The sequence below is a fragment of the Papio anubis genome, chromosome 10 (genome assembly GCF_008728515.1).
Source record: "Papio anubis isolate 15944 chromosome 10, Panubis1.0, whole genome shotgun sequence".
In the NCBI taxonomy this organism is placed as follows: domain Eukaryota; kingdom Metazoa; phylum Chordata; class Mammalia; order Primates; family Cercopithecidae; genus Papio; species Papio anubis.
The window spans coordinates 26903007-26922042 of record NC_044985.1 but is presented as its reverse complement, the minus strand read 5'-3'; the positions used below and the strand labels follow the sequence as shown (position 1 = coordinate 26922042).

General features: G+C 34.5%; 1 protein-coding gene across 12 annotated transcripts in view; it reads right to left on the bottom strand.

Annotated features, from left to right (window-relative positions):
• Positions 1-19036, bottom strand: part of KYNU (kynureninase) — a 164106-nt gene that overhangs the window by 8269 nt on the left and 136801 nt on the right. For 11 of the 12 annotated variants that reach the window (XR_004176502.1, XR_002516060.2, XM_021923571.2 and 8 more), the window contains 2 exons: positions 4626-4678; positions 1344-1429 (listed from right to left, as the gene is read on the bottom strand). The exons of the other annotated variant lie outside the window; for it this stretch is intronic. Coding sequence is in view for 9 of the 11 variants with exons in the window: in XM_021923571.2 (XP_021779263.1) it covers positions 1344-1429; positions 4626-4678 (139 nt within the window). In the remaining 2 variants the exon portion in view is untranslated. The remainder of the gene's footprint in view (positions 1-1343; positions 1430-4625; positions 4679-19036) is intronic. 12 annotated transcript variants of the gene reach the window in all.

Sequence of the window (19036 nt, the reverse complement as noted above, 5' to 3'; positions counted from 1 at the left end):
GAATGAGAAACTGCTATAAGTATTCACAGAATTATGCAATTTTAGATTAGAAGGAATTTTGAATCTTCATCCTGTCCAACTCATTTGATGCTGAAATCCTCTATAAGTTTTTGCTAAAAAATCAAAAACTACATGATTTTTGAAGGAGACAGGAAAAAATTTCAAATCCTTGTTTGAATAGTTCTATGTAAAACCACTGTTAGAAATATATATACGCATTTAACTAAAATATATTTTAAATATATGTATACAAAATATATATTTACTTTATATATTTACATTATTATGAATTCTATACTATATAACCCATATATTTTTTCTTGACTGCATTTAGTCTACTACTAAATAATAGTATCTAAGGAATCACAATTTCATTTTCTTGTTATGTATATTTATCATTTCAGGGTGAGACTAAATTTACCTAAATAAAAATATAAATTAATTTAAAGGAAAATATTGAGTCAGTGATAGTTGAGACTATAAATGGATATAATGGCGTAGAAGTCCCAATTAAAAAAAAAATCATTAAACCACCATACTTCATGAGACAACCTTTTTTAATCTTCGGTTTACTCTGATTATTCTTTTTTTTTTCCTTCAAGTAAGTCTTTCCTAGCTTTGTCACATGGTACTTGGTCAGTTCATTAACCTATAATGAACTAGAAAAGTATAATCCCCAGTAATCATATCAGGCACACTCTCAATAAATTTATGTTGAACAAGTGAATTTATGAAGAACTAAATATTGCATGCTTATTTAGTATACAGAGAGACCAAGAGAAAGTTAAGAAAGTTTTTCATGTTTAAAAAGATACTAAGTGGAGTAAAAAATGTATCTCCCCAAAAGAATTCTATTTAATATTTACTATGTGCCAACAATGTGCCAAGCATTGTGCTGGGGGCTGGTGACATGAATGAAGGGAGACTGTCACCACTCCCGGCTAATTTCTGTAGCTTTTATAGAGACGAGATCTCACTGTGTTACCCAGGCTGGTCTCAAACTCCTGTGGTCAATTGATCCATCTGCCTTGCCTCCCAAAGTGCTGGGATTACAGGCGTGAGTCTTCGTGCCAGGCCCTGCTTTTTTAAAACACAGTTTTATGAAAACATAGCCACAGTCTTTCATTTATGTATCACCTACGGCTGCTTTACCACTGCAATGATGGAACTGAGTATTTGCCACATCATCACTGTCCTAAAGGGGAAGGATGCCTTCTGTCCCTTGTTCATGCACAGTGTACATGTATCATCTTGCTGTGTAGCAGAGAAAGTACTACAAATTGTCACAATCAGATCAAGAAAAAAGGCAAAGATGTGGGAAGGTTGAAACATACATCACTTACCTCTAAACTAGCATGTAAGGAACAGACCAACAAAATGGGAGGATTTGAAATTCGGAATCCACAGACCCCAGGGATTAACTGCAGTTCTGAGAAATTAATATCATGTCATTATCATAGAAGGTAACTTGAAAAGTGTCCATAAAGATACTAAAGTACTGGAGAGTAAAAGAGCAAAATGTAAACTTTTACTCCTGGGTAGAATTCCTGAGATATTTAAGATCAACTCCATGGAAATGAAATATCGACGTTATTTCCCCTTTACCAGCAGTTCCCGCCTCCCTTGTCCCCACCTTCTTAGCAGAACACCAGAAATCTTAGACCCAAGGTAAAAATGACCTCTTCTGGAAGTTTTTCTGGACCCCATTCTCTGCCTTCCTATTCCCAAGCCAGGATTCCTTGTTCTGCTCAACTGTTGCTATTCTATTATGAAATCATGTCAATGAGAGAGAGCATCAGCTTTTAGTGGCATGTAATTGTACTGTCGCCCAAAGGCAGAAATATGAATGAAACGACCTATGAAGGTGACTTTTAGCTCTAGGATTGTTAGGTCAAGTGGTTTATCTTACAAAACACACACAGAGACACACATGCACACACACTTACAACAGAGGGGGCTTTAAAAAAAAGATCTAATTATAATATATAAAAATGGTAAATTAATAACAGATGCTCTACTAATTAGAATTAAGCAGACTGAACTGCAGCAAGTTAAATTCAATAGGGTTAAGATAGCTAGTCAGAGATAACACTATGACTGACTAAAAGAATGTTAAAATATGATGACTTTTTATATAGTCATCAAATCCAGGAGTAAGCAAACTATGGTGATATGGTTTGGCTCTGTGTTCCCAACCAAATCTCATCTTGAACTGTAATCCCCATATGTGGAGGGAGGGACCTGATGAGAGATGATTGGATCATGGGGGCGGTTTCCCCCATGCTGTTCTCATGATAGTGAAGGAGTTCTCACAAGATCTGATGGTTTTAAAAACAGCAGTTTTTAATGCCCTCTCTCTCTCTCTCTCACCTGCCACCACCTCCGATGAGCCTTGCTTTACCTTCGCCTTCTGACGGGATTGTAAGTTTCCTGAAGCTTCCCTAGCCATGTGAAACTGTGAGTCAATTAAAATTCTTTCCTTTTCAAATTACCCAGTCTCAGGTGGTATCTTTATAGCAGTGTGAAAAGACTAATATATATGGCCATATGGCCTGTGAGCCAAATTTGACCCACTAGTATTGTTTTTGTTTTTGAGACAGAGTATCACTCTGTCACCCAGGCTGGAGTACAGTGGCTCAATCATGGCTCACTGCAGCCTTGACCTCCCTGGGCTCAGGTGATCTTCCCACCTCAGGCTCCTAAGTAGCTGGGACTACTGATGCATGCCACCACTCCTGGCTAATTTCTGTAGTTTTTATAGAGACGAGGTCTCACTATGTCACCCAAGCTGGTCTCAAACTCCTGTGGTCAATCGATCCATCTGCCTTGCCTCCCAAAGTGCTGGGATTACAGGCGTGAGTCTTCGTGCCAGGCCCTGCTTTTTTAGAATACAGTTTTATGAAAACATAGCCGAAATCTTTCATTTGTGTATCACCTACGGCTGCTTTACCACCACAATGACAGAACTGAGTATTCGCCACAGAGACTGTATAGCCCAGAAAGCTTAAAGTATGTCCTATCTGGTCCTTCACAGAAAAAGTTTGCTACCCCTGATCAAATTCAATTCTTTTATTTCCAAATAAGAAAACCCATCTCAAAGAATTTAAATAACTGGTATAATAACAGATCTCATTATTTTAGCAGCCAAGGTAAAATACAGGTAACCTGACTTGATTGGAATATCCCATCTTGCAATTTAGTTGCTACAAATTTGAATACCAAGGGTCCCTGACTTAACGATGGTTTGACTTAAAATTGCTCAATTCTACAGTGATACAAAAGTGGTACACCTTCAGTAGAAGCCATACTTCGAGTACCCATACACCCATTCTGTTTTTCACTTTTAGTAAAGTATTCAATAAATCATATAATACACTGAATGCTTTATTATAAAATAGGATTTGTGTTAGATGGTTTTGCCCAACTCTAGGCTATGTAACTGTTTTGAATGTGTTTTAAGGTAGGCTAGGCTAAGCCATGATGTTCTATAGATTAGGTGTATTACATGCATTTTTTACTTAAGATATTTTCAGCTTATGATGGGCTTATCAGGAAATAACCCCACTGTAAGTCAAAGAGCACCTATATATACAAAATATTATCTCAGGCCAGCCTAGGCAACATAGCAAGACCTCATCTCCACTAAATCATCATCATCATCATCATCATCATCCGGTCACAGTGGTGCACACCTCTAGTCCCAGCTACTTAGGAGGCTAAGGTGAGAAGATTGCTTGAGCCAGGGATATCAAGGCTGAACTGAGCTTGACTGCAACATTGTACTCCCACCTAGTTGACAGAGCAAGACCCTGTTCCAAAAACAAAAAAATAAAATCAATAAAAAATGGAAACAAATTTAAAACGGTATCTCAGGGTTTAAAGCAATCTGAAGGATCAAGTTTATGTTGAACTCTCAAAGCACTTATGATCTTTCCACGTCCCATGTGATTGAGAAATAGGGGCACGCAGGAAAAAGAAGCTCTGCATGGTAGAATTTCACTTCTATCTGCTAGGGTTAACTGCTCACAGGAATTGCTATACTCTTTGGTACATGGCAAAAGCCACAAAAGGAAAATATTTACGAAAAAAGAGGAGGGAAAATGAGTATTGATTACGGTACTGCTATGTCCTACTTGGCTTATTGTTTTAAACTTGACTAACCCTAAAACCAAATCTTTAAATAGGTTTTATTATTCACATTAGATAAGTGGAAAGAAACAACAATGACACAAGATGATGTAACTTGTGCAGGGTCAAAAAACTATTAAGCAGCAAAGTGTGATTAACACCCAAGTCTTTCTGGATCTGACTCCAAGCCCCAAATTTCCTCCTATCCTCCATGCCCCATGTTTCAGGCACTCTATATTGGCCAAGCCACATGACCCTTACCTTGGACTTCATTTTCTTTTACCTCCCTACTAAGGGATAGACTCAAAATCATGCTAAAACCTATAAACTCTTAGTCTTACACTCCGGAAATGTCATTTCTTATTTGAGAATTCTCAGTGACATTTTTTGAAGCACACTCTCCATGGGGCATATACATTACACATAACACAAAGACAAATGAACATTGAAATAAAGTTAAAATACAATGACTTATTAGGTAAAATTAATACACTTACTGTTATCCATCTTAAATCTGGTGCTGAGTTCATGGCCAAACCATCCCACTAATCTAAAATATAAATAAAAACATTAGTTTTTTGGGGGGGTTTTTTTGCATGAAGTCTTGCTCTGTTGCCTAGGCTGGAGTGCAGTGGCATGATCTCAGCTCACTGCAACCTCTGCCTCTTGGGTTCAAGTGACTCTTGTGCCTTAGCCTCTCAAGTAGCTGAGACTACAGGCATGCACCACCATTCCCAGCTAGTTTTTGTCTTTTTAGTAGAGATAGGGTTTCACCATGTTGGCCAGGCTGGTCTTGAATTCCTGGGCTCCAGTGATTCATCAGCCTTGGCCTCCCAAAGTGCTGAGATTACAAGTATGAGCCACTGTGACTGGACATGATATTTTGATCTATAAAAATAGACACTACTAATTTAGAAATCTGGGGCCTACATTATAAAGCCATTTGTAATATAAGTAATCAAATACTTCAGTAGATAAAATGCTATATACTATCATATGGTAATTAATATTTATAATGTAAAGAATGATGATAAAAATCTATCCATCTCTATTATTATTTTATTTTTGTGTGAAATATCAACTTGAGAGTTATAATGACATTTTTTATTTAAAATAAAATGAACAAAAATATTAAGCAGTTTTTTATTTTAAAATTAAGCTAAAAGCTCAAAAAGGCCAAACAATTAATACAATATTTTCACAATAGAATCTCTAAAGAGAAATGTACCCAAAAAACCCATATAATTGCTGAAAGTTTTAAAAATACTTTTAAAAGAAATAGGTTGCTTTCATATTGTTTTTGCTTTGTTTTGTTTTGTTTTTGTTTTTTAGACAGAGTTTCACTCTTGTTGCCCAGGCTGGAGTGCAATGGCGTGATCTTGGCTCACCGCAACCTCCGCCTTCCAGGTTCAAGTAATTATTCTGCCTCAGCCTCTCAAGTAGCTGGAATTGCAGGCACGTGCCACCACGCCCAGCTAACTTTTTTGTATTTTTAGTAGAGATGGGGTTTCACCATGTTGGTCAGACTGGTCTTGAACTCCCGACCTCAAGTGATTGGCCCGCCTGGGCCTCCCAAAGTGCTGGGATTACAGGCATGAGCCACCGCGCCCGGCCTCACACCTGTAGTCCCAGCACTTTGGGAGGCCAAGGTGGGTGGATCACGAGGTCAGGAGTTCGAGACGAGCCTGACCAACGTGGTGAAACCCCGTCTCTACTAAAAATACAAAAGTTAGACAGGCATGGTGGTGCACACCTGTAGTCCCAGCTAAACAGGAGGCTGAGGCAGGAGAATTGGTTGCAGTGAGCTGAGAAGGTGCCACTGCACTCTGGCCTGGATGACAGAGTGAGACTCCGTGTCAAAAAAAAAAAAAAAAGAATGTAAAATAAGCCAGACATAAAATACAAAATATATAGGAAAAATCAAATATGTGTGTGTATATATTAGATGAAAAAGACTACAAAGCAATTTAGAGAAAAATATTAAAAAATTAGAAAGAGAAATATGTTGCTTCTAATCAATTATCCCTAAATAATATTTTAGTTTTAGTAATGTCAAAATAAAAATTCCAAGGCACTATTTTTTGGGACATGACAAAATGTTTTAAAATTTATGTAGAATATATGGGTGAACACAGTAAATTTTGAAATAGAAAATATAGTGAGGAATATGCTATATTATCTTGTAATAGTATCTTATATGTTTTATATAATATAGCATATTATAAAGTGCAGTACATGAGACTAATTCTAGTAAAAGAAACATCAGTGAGACAAATGAGATATGATAGTAAATACAGAAACAGTCCTCAGATCATGTCACAATTATCACCTCTTAATTATGACATCTCCAAAATGCAAAAATGAAAAAATTGTATTTACATACTCATGATTTTCAAAACAGAAAGTTCTAAGTATAAAACAGAAGAAAATTCAAAGGAACATACCAACAGATTTATAAACATTTAAAATTCTGTATTAAAAAGACAGACAAAATTGCAAGGCAAACCAGATGGGGAAGAGGAGTGATATCTGTCCCATATGAAAGAGTTTTCACTAAGAGTTTTTACACAGAAAAAGGACAATGTACCAAGAGCAACCCAGCCACAGAGCACGGACAGGCAGTTTATAAAGGACAAATGTCTGTGCCCCATGAATTCAGGAAAAGGAAACAAAACAAACAAAAACACCTCAATCTCACTAATGTTTCACACTATAAAGATGAGACCATATTTTATATATCAAATCTGCAAAATGATTTAAAATTATGCTTATTTTCATTAAAGATTCAAAGAAAAGGAAATCAGCCACTTGTTGAATAATGATAATAAATAAGTAATAAAATCTTTCTAGAGGACAATTTAAGAAGATATATGGGAAATATGCATTGTTTTCTGTCCCAGAAATTTTACTCCTTCCAATTTATCTAAATTGGATTACACTATTTGGATTACACTATTTGAAGTACACCAAGATTTGTGTACTAGTGATAAGGAACAGTGGGCAGAGAAAATCTAGGCAGAAAAGAGTGGGTCCCCAGGAATTCCCACCCTGAAGCTGAAAAACCTGAAACCATAGCCCAAAGGGAGAACTTCTATCCCTATTTTCCCGCTGAAATGTTGCCTTTTCCTAAACCACCCATGGCCCCACCCCGCCCCATCCTGTGCCTGTATAAACCCAAGACTCCGCCAGTAGACAGGATACAGCTAGGCAGAGAAGTGGCTTGACTTCAGGGGGACAGTTTGACAGCGTAACTTCGAGAAGAATCTGGCGTCACACTGGCCCTTTGCTCTAGCTGGTGGAAGGCAGCTGCCTCGTGTGAAAAGGCAGAGGCCCCACTGGGCTATTAACACTTACGCCGCCTGCGGCAGCAGAACTAAAAGAGCACAGTAACATGGCCTCTGGGGCTTTGAGAGTCGCAGGCACCCCCGCTTGGACTCTGCTGTGGGGCCTGCATGGAGTTCACTCCTGCCGGTTCTAAAGCGTGGGACCAGTTCCTACACCGGCTCACCTGTGCGCTCCCTCCCACGAAGGGGGGAACGCTGCAGGTCCGAGTGCGTGGAGCTGGATCCTACCAGCACCGAAGTGGCCAGCCGATTCCAGCACTCATTCATTCCGGCTCCCGTACTCGTTCGCTCGTGCACTCTCTCCCGCGAGGAGTTGAGAGCAGCGAGCGGGCTGAGTAAACGAGGCATCCCTGTCACGAGTTCCGAGAACGGGTCAGGGAAATATCCTGCTTCATTAGGACAATTAACACAATACAATTTTCAGTGTCAAAACCACCTGAATATCTTGTAATGGAGAACTGATAGAAACAAATTACACCATTGCATGTGAAGGGATACTCTGCAGCCATTATAAAAATCCTATTTAAAAGAATATATATATATATATACACACACACAAAAAGATTAAAATGGAGATCACAATATTTTGAGTGTGATTCTAGTTTTAAAACAATAACATGTATGTATGTATATTTAACTATGGCCAAAATGTTAAATATTTTAATTTATGCTTTATTCCTATCTATATTTTCCAGATTTTTCTTAAAGAGCACATATTGTTGTTGCATCAATGAAAGGTTCTGATTATCATTTTAACTCCTCTTTATTAGTCCAAATTTATTTTAATTTCAAAAATATTTTATGTATTTTGCATATAGTTTTATAGAATTAATTAGCAGAGTCTGATTAATTATGCAAAATGATTAATTTTTAAAAATCTAGCACTTAAAAATATACAGTTCTCATTAACTTATTAAAATTCATAGTGTACCAGCCGAGTGTACCTTTGAAACCTTACTTCTAATATTTATTCTCTCATTTCAAGTAATTCATTATGAGAACCTAATGATCCTCTCTTTTTGTCCCCAATGGTTCTTCTGCCTATAATGATGACATTGGGTGGAATCTGCATAGGAGGAACTGAAAAAAAATCAGAAAAGAGTGGTAAAAGCTCAAGTGATGGAATATCTACTGAAGTTCCAGTTTAAAAAAAAAATTATCTAAAATAAAGACAAGGTGCCCAATTTGAATTTCAAAAGCTACACCCTTGATACAATTAAGGGTATAGAATACAAGAGAGCAGGGCCATTTTTAGAGCAGCGGTTATATTATGTATCCTGCAGAAAAAGGAGGCACATCCATAGAAAGAATCAACAGGACCCCTAAGAGATGGAAGTAGTGAGCAAATGAAAAATCTGAAGGGCTACTGTACCCTTTCTCTCCTAGCCTCCTTCTTAGGTACCTTCCCCAAATTGCTAATCCAGGAAAATTCAACATATTCAGTGATGAACAATGAAAAAAGAACTGGGTATTAGCAGTAACACAAAGATTTTCCACGAAAAATGGGAGAAATCTACAAAAAGTGAAAAATATGCAGCAGGAAAAGACTGCCTAAAAGTGGACGAGAAATGTAATGAAAATGAGTACATAAAGAGAACAACAGAAGCATCATGAAATAATATTCCATGTGCTTGGAAAAAGCCAAGTAAAAATGTAGGAATAGGATTAACATATCTTAACAATAGGAGGGATGAAAATGAGCATGCAGAAATCCGGAAAGAATTAGAAAACAAAAATAAAACACATAAAAGAAAAAAAAAGATTTGAAAAACTGCAAGAAAGGCAGGATACTGCGGAAAAACTAGCAAGGGACAAAAGATAGTTGTGAGAAAAAATAAACAAAGAGATATATTTTAAATAGTTTAGAGATAAAATGACAAATTTAGTAAACAGATAAATAAGTTCCATCATAATCAGAATGAGTTTCCAAAGAAGGAAAGCATGAGAAGAAAATTTTTAGTTATGATTCAAGATAACTTTGAGGAAATAAAAATGATTTGAATCTACATTGAAAAAATGCAACATCCTCTGAGTTAGCTGGGAGGAATTAACTCAGAATGGTCAATTTTGGTTACTGCCTATTAAAATTTTTGGATTTTAAGGATAGAGAAAAAACTGAAGTTCCACTCAAAAAAGGGTTAAGTGAGAATAAAGAAAGAAATGTCAGATTGGCTTCAAATGTATCAAATGCAACCATTCAATGACAGAGACTAATATAGAAATACCTGTATAATACTCAGAGGAAAAAAAAAACACATGATACATGAATGCTATGTTTGACTAAGTCAAATTGTATAAGTTTTACTGATATTGATCAGTATCATATATCTATCATCTATATATATATCATATATCTATCATCTATATATATAATATATCTATCATCTATATATATATCATCTACATATAATATGATATATATCATATATAGATGATAGATATATGATATTGATCAATATCATATTTAAATATATTGATATTTTTCCTATTAATTCTTCATTACCTGAAAAAGAACTTAGGTCAGCCAAGAGATGACTGGTGAAACTATAACAAAATGACATATTATGACTATTGAATGTATTTAAGTATAGGAATGAGACTAAACAAATGTGGAGATTAAGGTAATCGTAAATAGGAAATGACATGTGAAAGTGTAAAAATAACTAAACAAATAGGGGAGTTAACGAAGTTTTACTTACTATCCATAATTTAAACATGATAGATCAGGTAAAACAAGTATAATCAAATCTAAGAATATAAAGTGAATATCAAGAAAGTTAAAATTATTGACAAAAGTATCCTTCTTATCATTTTTTTTGGTCTGAATTCCACCTTGTCATATATAAAGATTTCATCTTACTTTATTTTCCAATTTCTATACTTTTGCTCATCCTTTTATTCTGTTTTTTCTGAGTTATTTATTTTAATTGAGCCTCTGCTTTGTAGTACAGTCTGATGACTTTATCTTTCAATATGTGAATTAAATCTATTGATATTTATTACTTTGACAAATATGTCTGGTCTTAATTCAATGTCATTTAATGTCATATTTTCTATTTCTAAAGCTTTTTTAAAAAGTCTTTCAACATGAGATGATTTGCTTTTTTACCCATTATTTTTTATTTAGTACTTTGATATTTAAGGTTTTAATTTAAATTTTTCTTTTCCTTTATTCTACTAGTTCTCTTCCGTGAACAATTATAGATTTAGCAGCTTTCCTCTTCCTTCTACCTAATTTGTTATCACTTGATAGTTTTGTCAATAATTTGAAAAATTCACAATAAAGATAAAACATTTATGAATTGCTGTTCATAACATAATGCCACACCAACACTCATAAAGCAAACATTACAGAGACTATAAGGAGAGAGAAATATCCTGTGACAGAAGTTTTATTAACCTCTCTAAGTCCATGACAGATCAAGTGGACAAATATATCAATTAAGACGGTAAATCTAACATAAATGTTTAATGCAGTGACTTGAAATAAAGATTATAGCTTTCAAAAGAAATGCTCATAAAATGTTGACTATAACTACACAAAATCTTTAATATCTCCAAAATGTATATATTGCTGACCATAGTATCTGCGTAAAATCCAATAAGACTAAACATCAATTAAAAAACTCAGAAAATGGAAAGACTCAATTACCTGGCAAGTTTAAAGTAAATTTATCTGAAATTACTTTTAGGATAAAGAGAAATACAAACTGAATTGATAAAATTTCCTTTATAAGAACGATTTTTAAAAGCTCCAGATCAAGACTTTTGGGAAATTGCCAAAACAGTGCAGAGAGAACAATTCATAGCTTTAAACTGTAGATCAATTTAAAAATTAGAAAGAAAGTAGATAAATCAATAATAAGACTAAAAAGTGTCATGAAAGTACACGATACGGATCTAAAATAAAGAGCGGTATGCAATTAACAAAGAAAAAAGCTGAAATTAATAGTTAGAAAACATAAAATGACAGTTACATCAATACATAAATCAAGTTTGTTGTGGTGAGGGAGAGGAATACCAATTAATCAAGAAAACACAAGAAGGTATAGCTATGAAAAGAAAAACATATGCAGAAGGATATTCACAAAATAGGGAAAATAAGCACATTCTAAGAGAGGCATTGCTTAAATTAATTTACAAATTTAGATTAAATGAATAATTTTCTGGGAGAATATTACTTATTCAACCTAATCCCAGAAAGGAACAAAAATGGAAACTAATAGATTTTAATAGGAGAAATAGAGAAAAAGCTTAAACATCTGAAACTCACAAAAGAAGGTAATCTCATGGGGAAATTCTATGAATACTTTTTAGTAGATAATTCCAATGCTATTTAAACTAGCTCAGTGCATAGAAAACAAAAACCAAATCAAAAAAGAGGCATGGGAGATATTATCATTTTCTGTGATGACATTGTAATATTAATATTAAACTAGGTTAGGATTGCATACACAAAATATTCAGTCTTAAAAAATTAATACAAAAATCATAAAATACTGCCAATGGATTCTAACAGCATATTAAATAATAACATGAACAGTAGGGTTCACATAGAGCAAAAATGGGTCTATACTAGCAAATTTATTAATATACAATTCATTTTATTAGTAAAGCTAAAGGAAAAACAAGAAGATTATCTCCTTAAACCCTGTAAAGACATTTACAACATTCTTATTCTTAAATTTTAAAAAAACTAAAGAAAACAATGGTGGAAAGATACTTAATGTAATGAAATTCAGCAATCTCAGCCTGAAAGTCAAACTCAGATTTAGCAACACCATAGTTACTTTCATTAATACCAAGATTTGGCAGATATAAAAATAGGAAAGAAGATGCAAATTATTACTATCATACTTTCAAGTTACATAATTTTTTACTTGATATGAATATTTGGATACATTAGTATGATAGTCTGGTGGAAAATTAATATAAGAAACAAATATCTGAAATCTAAAATTGCAACAAATTTATACATTACCAAAAAAAGTTCAAGACCTACATTCCTGAACGGACAAAAATACTTGAATAATATTTAATATCAAGAAAATGTTAATTATCCTTAAATTGATGCACAAATTTAATATGATTTCAAGTGATAAAATGTGGATATGTGTCCCTGCCCAAATCTCATATTGAAATGTAATTCCCAATGTCGAAGATGGGGCCTGGTGGAAGTTGACTGGATCATGGGGATGGATTTCTCATAAATGGTTTAGCACCAACCCTCTTAGTACTGTCCTTGCAATCGTGTGTGAGTTCTGGTCAAACGATTTCTGGTCGTTTAAAAGTGTGTAGCATCTCATTCCTTGCTCTCTCTTGGCCTGCCATGTGAGGTGCCTGCCCCCCATTTGCCTCCTGCCATGATTGTAAGTTTCCCAAGACCTCTACAAAAGCCGAGCAGATTCCAGCACCATGCTTCCTGTACAGCCTGCAGAACCATGAGCCAATTAAACCTCTTCTCTTTGTAAATTACCCAGTATCAAGTATTTCTTTATAGCAATGTGAGAAAGGCCTATACATCAGTAAAAATAGGTTTTTATTTAGGAAGCAGAAAAGCTTATTCTAATGTCATTTGGGAAAACAAATAATATTAAGAAATCTCTAAAAAACAAGAACAATGAAGTGAAGTATTTCAATAAGACATTAAATGTTGTGAAACTCCAAAATGAAAACAATGTGGTAATTCATTACGAAATCAGTTAATATATAACTCATTATACTAATAAAGCTAGAGAAACTCAGGATCAATTCTGTAGACCAACAAATCAGAAGAGAAAGTCCTATCAAGCAACAACATATTTTTAAAAATTCCTCTGCAGCTCATATTACAAAGAGTTAATCTTTCTAGTACAAGAGTATATAGAGATCAATAAGGCAAAAATAAAAATCTAAGAAAAATGACCAAAGAATATGAATAGACCATTTACAGAAAAGAAAAACAAATAGTTCTTAAAAGTTAAAAAGAAAATCTCTCCAATTACTATTAATATCAATACAAAATAAAACTACATTGAGATACCATTGTTCACCTCTCAGATTGGCAAAAAGGCAAAAATCTGATTATGTACTCTATTGGTGTAACTGTGGGTAAAGGCTAACTCCCATGTATTACTTAGGGAGTATAATGTGATGCACCTCTGTGAAAATAAATGAGCAATAGCTACCAAAGTTATAAAGACAAACACCATTGACCTAGGAAATTCACTTCTGGAAATTTAATCTCCAGAAGTATTTAAATAAGTATGAAGTAAATTATGTATAATTATAATCAAGTGCATCTGTTTAGTAATAGTCCAAGATCGAAAGGAACCTACAAATTGTCTACACAGAAAACCAACAAAGAAATGTCAAAGTTAAACTATAGTCTACCAAATGGACCTAACAGATACAGAATATTTCATTCAACTGCTTTAGCAGACACATTTTTCTCATCAGCACCTAGAACACTCTCCAGGATAGACCATATGTTAGGCCACAAAATAACTCTCAACAACTTTTAAAATGTTGCAATCATATCAAGTATCTTTTCTGATCATAAGGGAATAAAACTAGAAATGAGTTACAAAAGGAACTTTGGAAACTGTACAAATACATGGAAATTAAGAAACATGCTCCTGAACAACTGAGTCAATGAAGAAAGTAAGAAGGAAATTTAAAAATTTCTTGAAAGAAATGAAAATTGAAACATAACACACCAGAACCTATGGGATACAGCAAAATCAGTACAAGAGGAAAGTTTATGGCAATAAATGCCTACATCCAAAAAGTAGAAAGATTTCAAATAAAAATCCTAATGATGCACCTCAAGAAACTAGAAAAGCAAGAACAAACCAAACCCAAAATTAGTGGAAGGAAGGAAAGAATAAAGATCAGAATAGAAATAAATAAAATTGAGAACAAAACAAATATAAAAGATCAGCAAAACTAAATGCTGTGGTTTTTTTTTAAGGATAAACGAAATTGGCAAACCTTTAGCCAGACTAAGAAAAAAGAAGACCTAAATAAATAAAAACACAAACTAAAAAGGGAACATTACAACTGATACCACAGAAATACAAAGGATAATTACAGACTAATATGAACAGCTATCTGCAACAAATTGAAAAACCTAGAAGAAATTAATAAATTCCTGGACGCACACGACCTACCAGGGTTGAACTACGAAGAAACAGTAAGAAGATTGAAGCAATAATAAAAAGTCTCCCATTAAAGAAAATCCACAGATGTGATGGATTCACTAATAAATTCTACCAAACACTTCAAGAAGAACTAATACCAATTCTTCTCAAACTATCTCAAAAATTTAAGAGGAGGGAATACTTTCAAACTCATTCCATGAGGCCAGCATTACCCTGATACCAATAGCAGACAAGGACACAGCAAGAGAAAAAGAAAACTACTGGGCAATATCCCTGATGAACACAGTTGCTAAAATCCTTAACAAAACACTAGAAACCCAATTCAAACAACACATTAAAAAGATTATTCACCATGATTAAGAGGCATTCATCCCAGGGATGCAAGGATGTTGCATCCAACATCCTTGAACCATCAACACACACAAACCAGTAAATGTCATAATCACATGAACACAGTCTAGGACAAAAACCCTATGATCATTGCAATAGGTGCTAAAAAGGCACTTAATAAAATTCAACATACCTTCATAATAAATATTTTCAACAAATTGGTTATAGAAGCAATACACCCCAATAACATAAAGGCCATAGATGACAAACCCACAGCTTATATCAAATTGAACAGGGAAAAATTGAAAGCCTTTTTTCTAAGATTAGAACAAGACAAGGATGCCCACTTTAACAACTGCTGTTGAACATATACTGAAAGTCTTAGACAGAGCAATCAAGCAAGAGAAATAAATAAAAATCATTCAGACAGGAAAAGAAGTTAAATTATGTCTCTTAACTGATGATGTGCTTCTATACCTAGAACACCCTAAAGAATCTGCCAAAAGGGCCCTGAAACTGATAAACAACTTCAGTAAAGTTTCAGGCCACAAAATCAATGTAAAAAAAATCAGTAGCACTTCTATTCATCGATAACAATCAAGTTGAGAACAAAATCAATAATACAATCTCATTTATAGTACCTGAAAAAATAAATAAATAAAATACCTAGGAATACATCTAACCAAGGAGGTGAATGATCTTTACAAGGAGAACTACAAAACTCTACCAAAAGAAATCAGAGATGACACAAATGGAAAAACATTCCTTGCTCATGGACAGGAAGAATCAATAATGCTAAAATGGCTATGTTGTTTAAAGCAATTTACAGATTCAACACTATTCCTATACCAAGCTACCAACATTATGTTTTCACAGAACTAGAAAAAACTATGCTAAAATATATATAGAACCAAAAAAGAGCCCAAATAGACAAAGCAATCCTAAGCAGAAATAACAAAGCTGGTGGCATCACATGACTTGACTTCAAACTATACTCTAAGGCTACAGTAATCAAAATGGCATGGTACTGCTACAAAAACAGACACATGGACCAAAGGGACAGGACAGAAAATCCAGAAATAAAGCTGCACGATAACAGTCATCTGATCTTTGACCAAGTTGATAAAACAAGCAATCGTAAAAAGACTCTCTATTCAATAAATGGTGGTGGGATAACTGGCTGTCAATATGCAGAAGAATAAAACTAGATGCCTACCTTTTACCACATAGAAAAATTAACTCAAGATGGATTAAAAGCTTAAATGTAAGACCTAAACCTATAAAAGTCTTAGAAGAAAACCTAGGAAATACCATTCTGGATATCAGCTTTGTCAAAGAATTTATGACTGAGTCCTCGAAAGCGATCGTGACAAAAACAAAAATAGACAAGTGAGACCTAATTAAACCAAAGAGCTTCTTCACTGCAAAAGAAACTATCCACAGAATAAATAGACAACCTACAGAATGGGAGAAAATATTTACAAACTATGCATCTGACAAAGTTCTAATATCCAGAATCTATAGGGAACTTAAGCAATTGAACAAGCAAAAAACAATCCCATTAAAATATGGGCAAAAGACATGAACAGATGCTTCTCAAAAGAAGACATACAATTGGTCAACAAACATGAAAAATGCTCAATATCACTCAGAAAGATGCAAATCAAACCCACAATGATATACCATCTTACACCAGCCAGGATGGCTACTACGAAAAGGTCAAAAAAAACAGCTGGGCATGATGGCTTATGCCTGTAATCCCAGCACTTTGGGAGGCTAAGGCGGGTGGATCACCTGAAGTCAAGAGTTTGAAACCAGCTTGGCCAACATGGTGAAACCATGTCTCTACTAAAACTACAAAATTAGCTGAGCGTGGTGGTGCATGCCTGTAATCCCAGCTACTAGGGAGGCTGAGGCAGGAGAATCGCTTGAACCCAGGAGGAGGAGATTGCAGGGAGCTGAGATCACACCATTGCACTCCACCCTGGGCAATAAGAGTGAAACTCCATCTCAATAAAAGAAAAAAAAAAGAGAGAGAAAAAGTCAAAAAACAACCAACCAATGTTGGTGAGCCTGTGGAGAAAAGAGAACAGTTATATGCTGTTGGTGGGAATGTAAACTTTTTTCAGCTATGTGGAAAGCAGTTTGGATATATCTGTAATAATTCACAAATACCATTCAACCCAGCAATCTCATTATTGGGTACATATCCAAAATAAAATAAATTATTTTACCAAAATGACACATGCACTTGTATGTTCATTGCAGCACTACTCACAATAGCAGACATGGAATCAACCGAGATGCTCATTAATGGTGGGTTGGATAAAACAAAGATGGTACATATACACAATGGAATACTATACAGTCATAATAAGGAATGAAAGCATGTCCTTTGCAGCAACATGGATGCAACTAGAAGCCATTATCCTAAGCAAATTAATGCAGCAATAGAAAACCAAATATCACATGTTCTCACTGATAAGTAGGAGCTAAACATGGACATAAAGATGGGAACCTGGACATAAGGATGGTAACAATAGACACTGCAGACTACTAAAGCCAGGAGAGAGGGAGGGGATCAAGAACTGAAAAACTACTGGTACTGTGCTCAGTACCTAGGTGACAGAATCAGTAGGACCCCAAACTTCAGCATCACACAATACACCCAGATAATAAGCCTGCATAGGTACCCTCTGAATCTAAAATCAAAGGTGAAGTTATAAAAATAAAAAATAAGAAATAAACAAACGGAACTAAACCATAAAGTCATAATTATCAAAAGTTCTAATTTTCTTTTTGTTATGGTTAGAACACAAGTCAAAACATTTCTCAAGTCATTAGACAGTTCATATAAACAGCAGTTCATATAATTGAACTACATCAGTGGGGGTATACTGGGAGGAAAAAATTTCGACACAATTGTTTTTATGAGATGTCAAGCTAATCATAATGGATTTTTACTTGGAAAATTATTAAGAATTGACTTAGAAGACAGATATAAAGTACTTGAGACTTTTCTGGTAATGATTTATAAAATCCATGTGCACTCAGAAAATTCTCAACCTGCATTGTGTACATGTAAGAAAGAATTTTGTAATCCTATTAGAGATAACCAAATTGTTTCCTAAATTACATATTAACATATTGAAATGTGCATCTATGTGAAAAACAGAATTTGAAATATGGCTGAATATGAGGTCTCGCCTCAGAGGTGAAGTACATACATCTTATTCCAAAGGAAATAATCACTGACTGTAAAATTTTACATGATAGTAATAAACTTGATACTTTATCTATATAGACGTCCATTTTCACTTTTCAAAGCCTCAGGGCAAGCTTTATTTTAAATGTTAACTAGCTAAAATATTTCAACAGAATGAACTTTGAGAGAAAACTATATTCTAGAATTGGTTGTTGTTTAGACTAGTAGCTAACGGACAGATTTTGAACAGTCTGGAGAAAAAAAGGAAAGGAGGTAAGAATATATTTCAGGTGTGAGGAAATAGACTATTCTTAGGGCAAAGACATATCTCTGGCATTACTCCAAACTGAACTCGAGCCACTGAGTTAAATTCAAAGAATCTATCAATGAATTTCACTGTTGAAATTGACATTCTGTCTAAGCCGCACTATTCATTGCTAGGAAAATCTGAGCTTCTAAATTGACATCACTGATTCCAGTGTATCTCAAAATATAAAGTCTTAATTTGAGTGGAAATGTTTTGGATAGTCTCATTTATACGTTCACAAATCTATGTTTATATTTCACTGATCCTACCTAACGCAGAGCATCATCTCCATAAACAGAACAAAATAAAGGAGGGACAAAAACCCAGGAAGAAAGAAGGAATATCATTCACATAAACATAGGCAAATGTCCAAGCTTACATCTAGCATTTAAGGACATTTAAGGACGTACAGATGGTTTTATCAGGTCATAAGTCATGACCTGATAATATAATATATTATATCCAGCATTTAAGTACTGATCATATTTTCAGTTACATGCATTGACACTGTGAATAATTACCACATACTTATTCACTCTACTTGGTGCCTGAGAATTTTGCATATGCCCCAGGTATGTCT